Source organism: Oncorhynchus keta, chromosome 18 (genome assembly GCF_023373465.1).
Source record: "Oncorhynchus keta strain PuntledgeMale-10-30-2019 chromosome 18, Oket_V2, whole genome shotgun sequence".
Taxonomy (NCBI): Eukaryota; Metazoa; Chordata; class Actinopteri; order Salmoniformes; family Salmonidae; genus Oncorhynchus; species Oncorhynchus keta.
Window position 1 is genome coordinate 54920986 of NC_068438.1, and position 17539 is coordinate 54938524.

The 17539-nt window shown below is 46.6% G+C and overlaps 1 protein-coding gene across 1 annotated transcript in view; it reads left to right on the top strand.

The window, feature by feature from the left end:
- The window catches only part of LOC127909049 (mastermind-like protein 2), a gene marked incomplete at both ends in the record, with an annotated part of 11903 nt that extends 708 nt beyond the window's left edge, over nt 1-11195 (top strand). Inside the window, 2 exons of the mRNA XM_052468917.1 lie at nt 10556-10565; nt 11148-11195. Coding sequence (XP_052324877.1) covers nt 10556-10565; nt 11148-11195 — 58 coding nt within the window. The remainder of the gene's footprint in view (nt 1-10555; nt 10566-11147) is intronic.
- Between the last annotated feature and the right edge of the window lie 6344 nt (nt 11196-17539).

Here is a 17539-nt window from a genome sequence, read left to right on the forward strand (position 1 = left end):
ACTGGCAACCTTCCGGTTGCTGGCTAGCCTCTAACTGCTAGGCTACGTTACCTTCCGGTTGCTGGCTAGCCTCTAACTGCTAGGCTACGTTACCTTCCGGTTGCTGGCTAGCCTCTAACTGCTAGGCTACGTTACCTTCCGGTTGCTGGCTAGCCTCTAACTGCTAGGCTACGTTACCTTCCGGTTGCTGGCTATCCTCTAACTGCTAGGCTACGTTACCTTTCGGTTGCTGGCTAGCCTCTAACTGCTAGGCTACGTTACCTTCCGGTTGCTGGCTATCCTCTAACTGCTAGGCTAAGTTACCTTTCGGTTGCTGGCTAGCCTCTAACTGCTAGGCTACGTTACCTTCCGGTTGCTGGCTAGCCTCTAACTGCTAGGCTACGTTACCTTCCGGTTGCTGGCTAGCCTCTAACTGCTAGGCTACGTTGCCTTCCGGTTGCTGGCTAGCCTCTAACTGCTAGGCTACGTTACCTTCCGGTTGCTGGCTAGCCTCTAACTGCTAGGCTACATTACCTTCCGGTTGCTGGCTAGCCTCTAACTGCTAGGCTACGTTACCTTCCGGTTGCTGGCTATCCTCTAACTGCTAGGCTACGTTACCTTTCGGTTGCTGGCTATCCTCTAACTGCTAGGCTACGTTACCTTCCGGTTGCTGGCTATCCTCTAACTGCTAGGCTACGTTACCTTCCGGTTGCTGGCTATCCTCTAACTGCTAGGCTACGTTACCTTCCGGTTGCTGGCTAGCCTCTAACTGCTAGGCTACGTTACCTTCCGGTTGCTGGCTATCCTCTAACTGCTAGGCTACGTTACCTTCCGGTTGCTGGCTAGCCTCTAACTGCTAGGCTACGTTACCTTCCGGTTGCTGGCTAGCCTCTAACTGCTAGGCTACGTTACCTTCCGGTTGCTGGCTAGCCTCTAACTGCTAGGCTACGTTACCTTCCGGTTGCTGGCTAGCCTCTAACTGCTAGGCTACGTTACCTTCCGGTTGCTGGCTAGCCTCTAACTGCTAGGCTACGTTACCTTCCGGTTGCTGGCTAGCCTCTAACTGCTAGGCTAAGTTACCTTCCGGTTGCTGGCTAGCCTCTAACTGCTAGGCTACGTTACCTTCCGGTTGCTGGCTAGCCTCTAACTGCTAGGCTACATTACCTTCCGGTTGCTGGCTAGCCTCTAACTGCTAGGCTACGTTACCTTCCGGTTGCTGGCTAGCCTCTAACTGCTAGGCTACGTTACCTTCCGGTTGCTGGCTATCCTCTAACTGCTAGGCTACGTTACCTTTCGGTTGCTGGCTATCCTCTAACTGCTAGGCTACGTTACCTTCCGGTTGCTGGCTAGCCTCTAACTGCTAGGCTACGTTACCTTTCGGTTGCTGGCTATCCTCTAACTGCTAGGCTACGTTACCTTCCGGTTGCTGGCTATCCTCTAACTGCTAGGCTACGTTACCTTCCGGTTGCTGGCTAGCCTCTAACTGCTAGGCTACGTTACCTTCCGGTTGCTGGCTAGCCTCTAACTGCTAGGCTACGTTACCTTCCGGTTGCTGGCTATCCTCTAACTGCTAGGCTACGTTACCTTTCGGTTGCTGGCTATCCTCTAACTGCTAGGCTACGTTACCTTCCGGTTGCTGGCTATCCTCTAACTGCTAGGCTACGTTACCTTCCGGTTGCTGGCTATCCTCTAACTGCTAGGCTACGTTACCTTCCGGTTGCTGGCTAGCCTCTAACTGCTAGGCTACGTTACCTTCCGGTTGCTGGCTATCCTCTAACTGCTAGGCTACGTTACCTTCCGGTTGCTGGCTATCCTCTAACTGCTAGGCTACGTTACCTTCCGGTTGCTGGCTATCCTCTAACTGCTAGGCTACGTTACCTTCCGGTTGCTGGCTATCCTCTAACTGCTAGGCTACGTTACCTTCCGGTTGCTGGCTAGCCTCTAACTGCTAGGCTACGTTACCTTTCGGTTGCTGGCTATCCTCTAACTGCTAGGCTACGTTACCTTCCGGTTGCTGGCTATCCTCTAACTGCTAGGCTACGTTACCTTTCGGTTGCTGGCTATCCTCTAACTGCTAGGCTACGTTACCTTCCGGTTGCTGGCTATCCTCTAACTGCTAGGCTACGTTACCTTCCGGTTGCTGGCTATCCTCTAACTGCTAGGCTACGTTACCTTCCGGTTGCTGGCTATCCTCTAACTGCTAGGGTACGTTACCTTCCGGTTGCTGGCTATCCTCTAACTGCTAGGCTACGTTACCTTCCGGTTGCTGGCTAGCCTCTAACTGCTAGGCTACGTTACCTTCCGGTTGCTGGCTAGCCTCTAACTGCTAGGCTACGTTACCTTCCGGTTGCTGGCTAGCCTCTAACTGCTAGGCTACGTTACCTTCCGGTTGCTGGCTATCCTCTAACTGCTAGGCTACGTTACCTTCCGGTTGCTGGCTATCCTCTAACTGCTAGGCTACGTTACCTTTCGGTTGCTGGCTAGCCTCTAACTGCTAGGCTACGTTACCTTCCGGTTGCTGGCTATCCTCTAACTGCTAGGCTAAGTTACCTTTCGGTTGCTGGCTAGCCTCTAACTGCTAGGCTACGTTACCTTCCGGTTGCTGGCTAGCCTCTAACTGCTAGGCTACGTTACCTTCCGGTTGCTGGCTAGCCTCTAACTGCTAGGCTACGTTGCCTTCCGGTTGCTGGCTAGCCTCTAACTGCTAGGCTACGTTACCTTCCGGTTGCTGGCTAGCCTCTAACTGCTAGGCTACATTACCTTCCGGTTGCTGGCTAGCCTCTAACTGCTAGGCTACGTTACCTTCCGGTTGCTGGCTATCCTCTAACTGCTAGGCTACGTTACCTTTCGGTTGCTGGCTATCCTCTAACTGCTAGGCTACGTTACCTTCCGGTTGCTGGCTATCCTCTAACTGCTAGGCTACGTTACCTTCCGGTTGCTGGCTATCCTCTAACTGCTAGGCTACGTTACCTTCCGGTTGCTGGCTAGCCTCTAACTGCTAGGCTACGTTACCTTCCGGTTGCTGGCTATCCTCTAACTGCTAGGCTACGTTACCTTCCGGTTGCTGGCTAGCCTCTAACTGCTAGGCTACGTTACCTTCCGGTTGCTGGCTAGCCTCTAACTGCTAGGCTACGTTACCTTCCGGTTGCTGGCTAGCCTCTAACTGCTAGGCTACGTTACCTTCCGGTTGCTGGCTAGCCTCTAACTGCTAGGCTACGTTACCTTCCGGTTGCTGGCTAGCCTCTAACTGCTAGGCTACGTTACCTTCCGGTTGCTGGCTAGCCTCTAACTGCTAGGCTAAGTTACCTTCCGGTTGCTGGCTAGCCTCTAACTGCTAGGCTACGTTACCTTCCGGTTGCTGGCTAGCCTCTAACTGCTAGGCTACATTACCTTCCGGTTGCTGGCTAGCCTCTAACTGCTAGGCTACGTTACCTTCCGGTTGCTGGCTAGCCTCTAACTGCTAGGCTACGTTACCTTCCGGTTGCTGGCTATCCTCTAACTGCTAGGCTACGTTACCTTTCGGTTGCTGGCTATCCTCTAACTGCTAGGCTACGTTACCTTCCGGTTGCTGGCTAGCCTCTAACTGCTAGGCTACGTTACCTTTCGGTTGCTGGCTATCCTCTAACTGCTAGGCTACGTTACCTTCCGGTTGCTGGCTATCCTCTAACTGCTAGGCTACGTTACCTTCCGGTTGCTGGCTAGCCTCTAACTGCTAGGCTACGTTACCTTCCGGTTGCTGGCTAGCCTCTAACTGCTAGGCTACGTTACCTTCCGGTTGCTGGCTATCCTCTAACTGCTAGGCTACGTTACCTTCCGGTTGCTGGCTATCCTCTAACTGCTAGGCTACGTTACCTTCCGGTTGCTGGCTATCCTCTAACTGCTAGGCTACGTTACCTTCCGGTTGCTGGCTATCCTCTAACTGCTAGGCTACGTTACCTTTCGGTTGCTGGCTATCCTCTAACTGCTAGGCTACGTTACCTTCCGGTTGCTGGCTATCCTCTAACTGCTAGGCTACGTTACCTTTCGGTTGCTGGCTATCCTCTAACTGCTAGGCTACGTTACCTTCCGGTTGCTGGCTATCCTCTAACTGCTAGGCTACGTTACCTTCCGGTTGCTGGCTATCCTCTAACTGCTAGGCTACGTTACCTTCCGGTTGCTGGCTATCCTCTAACTGCTAGGGTACGTTACCTTCCGGTTGCTGGCTATCCTCTAACTGCTAGGCTACGTTACCTTCCGGTTGCTGGCTATCCTCTAACTGCTAGGCTACGTTACCTTCCGGTTGCTGGCTATCCTCTAACTGCTAGGCTACGTTACCTTCCGGTTGCTGGCTAGCCTCTAACTGCTAGGCTACGTTACCTTCCGGTTGCTGGCTAGCCTCTAACTGCTAGGCTACGTTACCTTCCGGTTGCTGGCTAGCCTCTAACTGCTAGGCTACGTTACCTTCCGGGTTGCTGGCTATCCTCTAACTGCTAGGCTACGTTACCTTCCGGGTTGCTGGCTATCCTCTAACTGCTAGGCTACGTTACCTTCCGGTTGCTGGCTAGCCTCTAACTGCTAGGCTACGTTACCTTCCGGGTTGCTGGCTATCCTCTAACTGCTAGGCTACGTTACCTTCCGGGTTGCTGGCTATCCTCTAACTGCTAGGCTACGTTACCTTCTGGTTGCTGGCTATCCTCTAACTGCTAGGCTACGTTACCTTCCGGTTGCTGGCTATCCTCTAACTGCTAGGCTACGTTACCTTCCGGGTTGCTGGCTATCCTCTAACTGCTAGGCTACGTTACCTTCCGGTTGCTGGCTATCCTCTAACTGCTAGGCTACGTTACCTTCTGGTTGCTGGCTATCCTCTAACTGCTAGGCTACGTTACCTTCCGGTTGCTGGCTATCCTCTAACTGCTAGGCTACGTTACCTTCCGGTTGCTGGCTATCCTCTGACTGCTAGGGTACGTTACCTTCCGGTTGCTGGCTATCCTCTAACTGCTAGGCTACGTTACCTTCCGGTTGCTGGCTATCCTCTAACTGCTAGGCTACGTTACCTTCCGGTTGCTGGCTATCCTCTAACTGCTAGGCTACGTTACCTTCCGGTTGCTGGCTATCCTCTAACTGCTAGGCTACGTTACCTTCCGGTTGCTGGCTAGCCTCTAACTGCTAGGCTACGTTACCTTCCGGTTGCTGGCTAGCCTCTAACTGCTAGGCTACGTTACCTTCCGGGTTGCTGGCTATCCTCTAACTGCTAGGCTACGTTACCTTCCGGGTTGCTGGCTATCCTCTAACTGCTAGGCTACGTTACCTTCCGGTTGCTGGCTAGCCTCTAACTGCTAGGCTACGTTACCTTCCGGGTTGCTGGCTATCCTCTAACTGCTAGGCTACGTTACCTTCCGGGTTGCTGGCTATCCTCTAACTGCTAGGCTACGTTACCTTCCGGTTGCTGGCTATCCTCTAACTGCTAGGCTACGTTACCTTCCGGTTGCTGGCTATCCTCTAACTGCTAGGCTACGTTACCTTCCGGGTTGCTGGCTATCCTCTAACTGCTAGGCTAAGTTACCTTCCGGTTGCTGGCTAGCCTCTAACTGCTAGGCTACGTTACCTTCCGGGTTGCTGGCTAGCCTCTAACTGCTAGGCTACGTTACCTTCCGGTTGCTGGCTAGCCTCTAACTGCTAGGCTACGTTACCTTCCAGTTGCTGGCTAGCCTCTAACTGCTAGGCTACGTTACCTTCCGGGTTGCTGGCTAGCCTCTAACTGCTAGGCTACGTTACCTTCCGGTTGCTGGCTAGCCTCTAACTGCTAGGCTACGTTACCTTCCGGTTGCTGGCTATCCTCTAACTGCTAGGCTAAGTTACCTTCCGGTTGCTGGCTATCCTCTAACTGCTAGGCTACGTTACCTTCCGGTTGCTGGCTATCCTCTAACTGCTAGGCTACGTTACCTTCCGGTTGCTGGCTATCCTCTAACTGCTAGGCTACGTTACCTTCCGGTTGCTGGCTAGCCTCTAACTGCTAGGCTACGTTACCTTCCGGTTGCTGGCTATCCTCTAACTGCTAGGCTACGTTACCTTCCGGTTGCTGGCTATCCTCTAACTGCTAGGCTACGTTACCTTCCGGTTGCTGGCTATCCTCTAACTGCTAGGCTACGTTACCTTCCGGTTGCTGGCTATCCTCTAACTGCTAGGCTACGTTACCTTCCGGTTGCTGGCTAGCCTCTAACTGCTAGGCTACGTTACCTTTCGGTTGCTGGCTATCCTCTAACTGCTAGGCTACGTTACCTTCCGGTTGCTGGCTATCCTCTAACTGCTAGGCTACGTTACCTTTCGGTTGCTGGCTATCCTCTAACTGCTAGGCTACGTTACCTTCCGGTTGCTGGCTATCCTCTAACTGCTAGGCTACGTTACCTTCCGGTTGCTGGCTATCCTCTAACTGCTAGGCTACGTTACCTTCCGGTTGCTGGCTATCCTCTAACTGCTAGGGTACGTTACCTTCCGGTTGCTGGCTATCCTCTAACTGCTAGGCTACGTTACCTTCCGGTTGCTGGCTATCCTCTAACTGCTAGGCTACGTTACCTTCCGGTTGCTGGCTATCCTCTAACTGCTAGGCTACGTTACCTTCCGGTTGCTGGCTATCCTCTAACTGCTAGGCTACGTTACCTTCCGGTTGCTGGCTAGCCTCTAACTGCTAGGCTACGTTACCTTCCGGGTTGCTGGCTATCCTCTAACTGCTAGGCTACGTTACCTTCCAGTTGCTGGCTAGCCTCTAACTGCTAGGCTACGTTACATTCCGACCTGCAGTCTGTACCCCTAAAAACACCCCTAACTACAGTCTACACCCCTAACTACAGTCTACACCCCTAACTACATTACATTACATTTACATTTAAGTCATTTAGCAGACGCTCTTATCCAGAGCGACTACAGTCTATACCCCTAACTACAGTCTACATTCCTAACTACACCCATAACTACATTCTACACCCCTAACTACAGTCTACAATCCCAACTACAGTCTACAATCGCAACGACCGTCTACACACCTAACTACAGTTTACACCCCTAACTACAGTTTACAATCCCAACTACAGTTTACAATCCCAACTACAGTTTACAATCCCAACTACAGTCTACAATCCCAACTACAGTCTACAATCCCAACGACCGTCTACACCCCTAACTACAGTTTACAATCCCAACTACAGTCTACAATCCCAACTACAGTCTACAAACCCAACGACATTCTACATTCCTAACGACAGTCTAGATTCCTAACGACAGTCTAGATTCCTAACGACAGTCTAGATTCTTAAAGACAGTCTACATTCTTAACAACAGTCTACATTCTTAACAACAGTCTACATTCTTAACTACATCCCTAATGACAGTCTACAGCCCTAACGACAGTCTACAGCCCTAACGACAGTCTACAGCCCTAACGACAGTCTACACCCCTAACGACAGTCTACAGCCCTAACGACAGTCTACACCCCTAACGACAGTCTACACCCCTAACGACAGTCTACACCCCTAACGACAGTCTACACCCCTAACTACAGTCTACATTCCTAACTACAGTCTACATTCCTAACGACAGTCTACACCCCTAACGGCAGTCTACAGCCCTAACTACAGTCTACACCCCTAACTACAGTCTACACCCCTAACTACAGTCTACATTCCTAACTACAGTCTACAGCCCTAACTACAGTCTACAGCCCTAACTACAGTCTACAGCCCTAACTACAGTCTACACCCCTAACTACAGTCTACATTCCTAACTACAGTCTACAGCCCTAACGACAGTCTACAGCCCTAACGACAGTCTACACCCCTAACTACAGTCTACACCCCTAACTACAGTCTACATTCTTAACAACAGTCTACATTCTTAACTACATCCCTAATGACAGTCTACAGCCCTAACGACAGTCTACAGCCCTAACGACAGTCTACAGCCCTAACGACAGTCTACACCCCTAACGACAGTCTACAGCCCTAACGACAGTCTACAGCCCTAACGACAGTCTACACCCCTAACGACAGTCTACACCCCTAACGACAGTCTACACCCCTAACTACAGTCTACATTCCTAACTACAGTCTACATTCCTAACGACAGTCTACACCCCTAACGGCAGTCTACAGCCCTAACTACAGTCTACACCCCTAACTACAGTCTACACCCCTAACTACAGTCTACATTCCTAACTACAGTCTACAGCCCTAACTACAGTCTACAGCCCTAACTACAGTCTACAGCCCTAACTACAGTCTACACCCCTAACTACAGTCTACATTCCTAACTACAGTCTACAGCCCTAACGACAGTCTACAGCCCTAACGACAGTCTACACCCCTAACTACAGTCTACACCCCTAACTACAGTCTACAGACCTAACTACAGTCTAGATTCCTAACTACAGTCCACAGCCCTAACTACAGTCTACACCCCTAACTACAGTCTACACCCCTAACTACAGTCTACAGCCCTAACTACAGTCTACATTCCTAACTACAGTCTACAGCCCTAACGACAGTCTACAGCCCTAACTACAGTTTACAGCCCTAACTACAGTCTACAGCCCGAACTACAGTCTACACCCCTAACGACAGTCTACAGCCCTAACTACAGTCTACAGCCCTAACTACACAAGCATTAGATATTACTGTACTGTTGGAGCTAGAAACACAAGCATTAGATATTACTGTACTGTTGGAGCTAGAAACACAAGCATTAGATATTACTGTACTGTTGGAGCTAGAAACACAAGCATGAGATATTACTGCACTGTTGGAGCTAGAAACACAAGCATTAGGTATTACTGTACTGTTGGAGCTAGAAACACAAGCATTAGGTATTACTGTACTGTTGGAGCCAGAAACACAAGCATTAGATATTACTGTACTGTTGGAGCCAGAAACACAAGCATTAGGTATTACTGTACTGTTGGAGCTAGAAACACAAGCATTAGATATTACTGTACTGTTGGATATCTACCTCTAATACCTTATTATTATGTATCCTGATCCACATTGATCTGGTACTTCCTGTATATAGCTCCACATTGATCTGGTACTTCCTGTATATAGCTCCACATTGATCTGGAACTTCCTGTATATAGCTCCACATTGATCTGGAACTTCCTGCATATAGCTCCACATTGATCTGGTACTTCCTGTATATAGCTCCACATTGATCTGGTACTGGTACTTCCTGTATATAGCTCCACATTGATCTGGTACTCCCTGTATATAGCTCCACATTGATCTGGTACTCCCTGTATATAGCTCCACATTGATCTGGTACTCCCTGTATATAGCTCCACATTGATCTGGTACTCCCTGTATATAGCTCCACATTGATCTGGTACTTCCTGTATATAGCTCCACATTGATCTGGTACTTCCTGTATATAGCTCCACATTGATCTGGTACTTCCTGTATATAGCTCCACATTGATCTGGTTCTAGTACTTCCTGTATATAGCTCCACATTGATCTGGTACTGGTACTCCCTGTATATACCTCCACATTGATCTGGTACTTCCTGTATATAGCTCCACATTGATCTGGAACTTCCTGTATATAGCTCCACATTGATCTGGAACTTCCTGTATATAGCTCCACATTGATCTGGTACTGGTACTCCCTGTATATAGCTCCACATTGATCTGGTACTTCCTGTATATAGCTCCACATTGATCTGGTACTTCCTGTATATAGCTCCACATTGATCTGGTACTTCCTGTATATAGCTCCACATTGATCTGGTACTTCCTGTATATAGCTCCACATTGATCTGGTACTTCCTGTATATAGCTCCACATTGATCTGGTACTTCCTGTATATAGCTCCACATTGATCTAGTACTTCCTGTATATAGCTCCACATTGATCTGGTACTCCCTGTATATAGCTCCACATTGGTCTGGTACTCCCTGTATATAGCTCCACATTGGTCTGGTACTTCCTGTATATAGCTCCACATTAATCTGGTACTTCCTGTATATAGCTCCACATTGATCTGGTACTTCCTGTATATAGCTCCACATTGATCTGGAACTTCCTGTATATAGCTCCACATTGATCTGGAACTTCCTGTATATAGCTCCACATTGATCTGGTACTGGTACTCCCTGTATATAGCTCCACATTGATCTGGTACTTCCTGTATATAGCTCCACATTGATCTGGTACTTCCTGTATATAGCTCCACATTGATCTGGTACTTCCTGTATATAGCTCCACATTGATCTGGTACTTCCTGTATATAGCTCCACATTGATCTGGTACTTCCTGTATATAGCTCCACATTGATCTGGTACTTCCTGTATATAGCTCCACATTGATCTAGTACTTCCTGTATATAGCTCCACATTGATCTGGTACTCCCTGTATATAGCTCCACATTGGTCTGGTACTCCCTGTATATAGCTCCACATTGGTCTGGTACTTCCTGTATATAGCTCCACATTGATCTGGTACTTCCTGTATATAGCTCCACATTGATCTGGTACTTCCTGTATATAGCTCCACATTGATCTGGTACTGTGCGAGCGTGTGCTGATTTGACCCGTTTCCTGTGCTGTATGAGCACAGTGCATCTATGGTAAGGGGCACACTGCAAGGGCAACAGCCAAGCTGAGACGGGAGATTTTTCTGGTTGTTTTTGTCTTATTAGCCCCTGGGGAGTTGGACATGCAGGGTAGAGGCTATGAAACTGTTCCCAAGGAATGTTTCAATATCATGTCATAATGGGAGAGATGAGACTATATTTGCAAGAGTTTACAGATGCCTCCCCCTCCTCTCTCTCTCTCTCTCTCTCCCCCTCCCCTCCTCTCTCTCTCTCTCCCCCTCCTCTCCTCTCCTCTCTCTCTCCCCCTCCTCTCTCTCTCTCTCTCTCTCCCCCTCCTCTCTCTCTCTCTCCCCCTCCTCTCTCTCTCTCTCCCCCTCCTCTCTCTCTCACCCCCTCTCTCTCTCTCTCTCTCTCTCTCTCTCTCTCCCCTCCTCTCCTCCCTCTCTCTCTCTCTCTCTCCCCTCCTCTCCTCCCTCTCTCTCTCCCCCTCCTCTCTCTCTCCTCCCCTCCTCTCTCTCTCTCCCTCCTCTCTCTCTCCTCCCCTCCTCTCTCTCTCTCCCCCTCCTCTCTCTCTCTCTCTCTCTCTCTCTCTCTCTCTCTCTCTCTCTCTCTCTCTCTCTCTCTCTCCCCTCCTCTCCTCTCTCTCTCTCTCTCCCCCTCTCTCTCTCTCTCTCTCTCTCTCTCTCTCCTCTCTCTCTCCTCTCTCTCCTCCCTGGTTCATATAGTTCATGGAAACAGACATTATTTAGCCTAATTTAGGGTAGCTTCCCATACATCATTAATGACATTACAGTAGGTTAAATACAGTGCAGCATGGCTGCCCGTTGACTGCCCGTTGACTGCCCATTGACTGCCCGTTGACTGCCTGTTGACTGCCTGTTGACTGCGTGGTGACTGCCCATTGACTGCCGTTGACTGCCCATTGACTGCGTGGTGACTGCCCGTTGACTGCGTGGTGACTGCCCGTTGACTGCCCGTTGACTGCGTGGTGACTGCGTGGTGAGTGCGTGGTGACTGCCCGTTGACTGCGTGGTGACTGCCCATTGACTGCCGTTGACTGCCCATTGACTGCGTGGTGACTGCCCGTTGACTGCGTGGTGACTGCCCGTTGACTGCCCGTTGACTGCGTGGTGACTGCGTGGTGAGTGCGTGGTGACTGCCCGTTGACTGCGTGGTGACTGCCCGTTGACTGCCCGTTGACTGCCCGTTGACTGCCTGTTGACTGCGTGGTGACTGCCCGTTGACTGCCCGTTGACTGCCCGTTGAATGCCCGTTGACTTCCTTCCAAATTCCCTATAAAGAGTTCATTGATGTTGATCATAGCCCTGCCTCACATTTCACCCTATGGGTTTTGGTCTAAAGTAGTGCACTACATAGGGAATAGGGTGCCCTGGTCTAAAGTAGTGCACTACATAGGGAATAGGGTGCCCTGGTCTAAAGTACGTAAACAGAGAGGTAACTTCCATAGGATAGGAGCCAGTGGTTAAGTGGATAGGAGTTAAGTGGATAGGAGCCAGTGGTTAAGTGGATAGGAGCCAGTGGTTAAGTGGATAGGAGTTAAGTGGATAGGAGCCAGTGGTTAAGTGGATAGGAGCCAGTGGTTAAGTGGATAGGAGCCAGTGGTTAAGTGGATAGGAGTTAAGTGGATAGGAGCCAGTGGTTAAGTGGATAGGAGTTAAGTGGATAGGAGCCAGTGGTTAAGTGGATAGGAGTTAAGTGGATAGGAGCCAGTGGTTAAGTGGATAGGAGTTAAGTGGATAGGAGCCAGTGGTTAAGTGGATAGGAGGTAAGTGGATAGGAGGTAAGTGGATAGGAGCCAGTGGATAGGAGTTAAGTGGATAGGAGCCAGTGGTTAAGTGGATAGGAGTTAAGTGGATAGGAGCCAGTGGTTAAGTGGATAGGAGCCAGTGGTTAAGTGGATAGGAGCCAGTGGTTAAGAGGATAGGAGTTAAGTGGATAGGAGCCAGTGGTTAAGTGGATAGGAGGTAAGTGGATAGGAGGTAAGTGGATAGGAGCCAGTGGATAGGAGTTAAGTGGATAGGAGCCAGTGGTGAAGTGGATAGGAGTTAAGTGGATAGGAGCCAGTGGTTAAGTGGATAGGAGCCAGTGGTTAAGTGGATAGGAGCCAGTGGTTAAGAGGATAGGAGTTAAGTGGATAGGAGCCAGTGGTGAAGTGGATAGGAGTTAAGTGGATAGGAGCCAGTGGTTAAGTGGATAGGAGTTAAGTGGATAGGAGCCAGTGGTTAAGTGGATAGGAGCCAGTGGTTAAGAGGATAGGAGTTAAGTGGATAGGAGCCAGTGGTGAAGTGGATAGGAGTTAAGTGGATAGGAGCCAGTGGTGAAGTGGATAGGAGTTAAGTGGATAGGAGCCAGTGGTTAAGTGGATAGGAGCCAGTGGTTAAGTGGATAGGAGCCAGTGGTTAAGTGGATAGGAGTTAAGTGGATAGGAGCCAGTGGATAGGAGTTAAGTGGATAGGAGCCAGTGGTTAAGTGGATAGGAGCCAGTGGATAGGAGTTAAGTGGATAGGAGCCAGTGGTTAAGTGGATAGGAGTTAAGTGGATAGGAGCCAGTGGTTAAGTGGATAGGAGCCAGTGGTTAAGTGGATAGGAGCCAGTGGTTAAGTGGATAGGAGCCAGTGGTTAAGTGGATAGGAGCCAGTGGATAGGAGTTAAGTGGATAGGAGCCAGTGCGATCTACAGACATTTTCAGAACCAGTCAGTGTCTGTCTACTAAAAGCTTGAATACTAAAAGCTTGTTAATGTCATTTTGTTAGAACATTTACAAGCAGAATTGAACTTGTATTCTGATTTCTAAATGTTCACCCATTAAATTGAACAGCACTATTTTATATGAAGCAGCGAGCCAGCCAGCTTCCACTGTGCCAGTGTATTTTCTATGTAGAAGCAAGCCAGCCAGCTTCCACTGTGCCAGTGTATTTTCTATGTAGAAGCGAGCCAGCCAGCTTCCACTGTGCCAGTGTATTTTCTATGAAGCAGCGAGCCAGCCAGCTTCCACTGTGCCAGTGTATTTTCTATGTAGAAGCTAGCCAGCCAGCTTCCACTGTGCCAGTGTATTTTCTATGAAGCAGCTGGCCAGCCAGCTACCACTGTGCCAGTGTATTTTCTATGTAGAAGCTAGCCAGCCAGCTTCCACTGTGCCAGTGTATTTTCTATGAAGCAGCTAGCCAGCCAGCTTCCACTGTGCCAGTGTATTTTCTATGAAGCAGCTAGCCAGCCAGCTTCCACAGTGCCAGTGTATTTTCTATGAAGCAGCTAGCCAGCCAGCTACCACTGTGCCAGTGTATTTTCTATGAAGCAGCTAGCCAGCCAGCTACCACTGTGTGTTCAGATAACGGAGAGCAGGACAGCTCACTCATGTAATCCAACACATTACTTTGACCTTGTGTGGTCAGGCATGCCAAATACAATGGGGGACAGGAGAGTAAGCGAGAGAGAGAGAGTACACAGTAGCAGAATACCTGACCACTGTGACTGATGCGAAAGTAAGAACAGCTTTGACTTGTGTACAGACTCAGTGACCATAGCCTTGCTATTGAGAGATGCCTGCCATAGGCAGACCTGGCTCTCGAGAGATGACCATATTAGAGAGACATATTTCCCTCAGATTACACAGACCCACAAATAATTCGAAAGCAAATCACAATATCTCAGTATCTCTCGGTCTCCGCTGGTCCTCTGTTCTGTGTAGTGACACATTTGAAGTGGATTATTAGGCATTATGAAGGATGTTATAAGGCATTATGAAGGATGTTATAATGCATTATGAAGGATGTTATGAGGCATTATGAAGGATGTTATAATGCATTATGAAGGATGTTATAATGCATTATGAAGGATGTTATAATGCATTATGAAGGATGTTATAATGCATTATGAAGGATGTTATAATGCATTATGAAGGATGTTATAATGCATTATGAAGGATGTTATAATGCATTATGAAGGATGTTATGAGGCATTATGAAGGATGTTATAATGCATTATGAAGGATGTTATAAGGCATTATGAAGGATGTTATAATGCATTATGAAGGATGTTATAAGGCATTATGAAGGATGTTATAATGCATTATGAAGGATGTTATGAGGCATTATGAAGGATGTTATAATGCATTATGAAGGATGTTATAATGCATTATGAAGGATGTTATAATGCATTATGAAGGATGTTATGAGGCAGTATGAAGGATGTTATAATGCATTATGAAGGATGTTATAAGGCATTATGAAGGATGTTATAAGGCATTATGAAGGATGTTATAATGCATTATGAAGGATGTTATAAGGCATTATGAAGGATGTTATGAGGCATTATGAAGGATGTTATAAGGCATTATGAAGGATGTTATAATGCATTATGAAGGATGTTATAATGCATTATGAAGGATGTTATAAGGCATTATGAAGGATGTTATAATGCATTATGAAGGATCTTATAATGCATTATGAAGGATGTTATAATGCATTATGAAGGATGTTATAATGCATTATGAAGGATGTTATAAGGCATTATGAAGGATGTTATAAGGCATTATGAAGGATGTTATAATGCATTATGAAGGATGTTATGAGGCATTATGAAGGATGTTATAATGCATTATGAAGGATGTTATAATGCATTATGAAGGATGTTATAATGCATTATGAAGGATGTTATAATGCATTATGAAGGATGTTATGAGGCATTATGAAGGATGTTATAAGGCATTATGAAGGATGTTATAATGCATTATGAAGGATGTTATAATGCATTATGAAGGATGTTATAATGCATTATGAAGGATGTTATAATGCATTATGAAGGATGTTATAAGGCATTATGAAGGATGTTATAATGCATTATGAAGGATGTTATGAGGCATTATGAAGGATGTTATAATGCATTATGAAGGATGTTATAATGCATTATGAAGGATGTTATAATGCATTATGAAGGATGTTATGAGGCATTATGAAGGATGTTATAATGCATTATGAAGGATGTTATAATGCATTATGAAGGATGTTATAATGCATTATGAAGGATGTTATGAGGCATTATGAAGGATGTTATAATGCATTATGAAGGATGTTATAAGGCATTATGAAGGATGTTATAAGGCATTATGAAGGATGTTATAATGCATTATGAAGGATGTTATAATGCATTATGAAGGATGTTATAAGGCATTATGAAGGATGTTATAATGCATTATGAAGGATGTTATAATGCATTATGAAGGATGTTATAATGCAGTATGAAGGATGTTATAATGCATTATGAAGGATGTTATAATGCATTATGAAGGATGTTATAATGCAGTATGAAGGATGTTATAATGCATTATGAAGGATGTTATAATGCATTATGAAGGATGTTATAATGCATTATGAAGGATGTTATAAGGCATTATGAAGGATGTTATAATGCATTATGAAGGATGTTATGAGGCATTATGAAGGATGTTATAATGCATTATGAAGGATGTTATAATGCATTATGAAGGATGTTATAAGGCAGTATGAAGGATGTTATAAGGCATTATGAAGGATGTTATAATGCATTATGAAGGATGTTATAATGCATTATGAAGGATGTTATAATGCATTATGAAGGATGTTATAAGGCATTATGAAGGATGTTATGAGGCATTATGAAGGATGTTATAATGCATTATGAAGGATGTTATAATGCATTATGAAGGATGTTATAAGGCAGTATGAAGGATGTTATAAGGCATTATGAAGGATGTTATAATGCATTATGAAGGATGTTATAATGCATTATGAAGGATGTTATAAGGCATTATGAAGGATGTTATAAGGCATTATGAAGGATGTTATGAGGCATTATGAAGGATGTTATGAGGCATTATGAAGGATGTTATAATGCATTATGAAGGATGTTATGAGGCATTATGAAGGATGTTATAATGCATTATGAAGGATGTTATGAGGCATTATGAATGATGTTATGAGGCATTATGAAGGATGTTATGAGGCAGTATGAAGGATGTTATAAGGCAGTATGAAAGATGTTATAATGCATTATGAAGGATGTTATAAGGCATTATGAAGGATGTTATAAGGCATTATGAAGGATGTTATGAGGCATTATGAAGGATGTTATAATGCATTATGAAGGATGTTATAAGGCATTATGAAGGATGTTATAATGCATTATGAAGGATGTTATGAGGCATTATGAAGGATGTTATAATGCATTATGAAGGATGTTATAATGCATTATGAAGGATGTTATAATGCATCATTAATACTCATTTTTAAGAAAGTGTTAACCCCATCTTTGCTGTATTTCCACATCTAAATGACCATCCAGCATGACAGTGCAGCTCTTTCACTGAACAACAGAACAGTTCACAGTGAGATGCAGGTCAAAAGGACATTAGGTCTCCCTCTTGTGTCCACAACTGAACATGGACAGACAGACACCAGGACAGGAAGTTAGACACCAGGACAGGAAGTTAGACTGAGAACATAGGGACTGAACATGGACAGACAGACACCAGGACAGGAAGTTAGATTGAGAACATAGGGACTGAACATGGTCAGACAGACACCAGGACAGGAAGATAGATTGAGAACATAGGGACTGAACATGGCCAGACAGATACCAGAACAGGAAGTTAGACACCAGGACAGGAAGTTAGATTGTGAACATAGGGACTGAACATGGTCAGACAGACACCAGGACAGGAAGTTAGACACCAGGACAGGAAGTTAGATTGAGAACATAGGGACTGAACATGGCCAGACAGACACCAGAACAGGAAGTTAGACACCAGGACAGGAAGTTAGATTGAGAACATAGGGACTGAACATGGCCAGACAGATACCAGAACAGGAAGTTAGACACCAGGACAGGAAGTTAGATTGAGAACATAGGGACTGAACATGGCCAGACAGATACCAGAACATGAAGTTAGACACCAGGACAGGAAGTTAGATTGAGAACATAGGGACTGAACATGGTCAGACAGACACCAG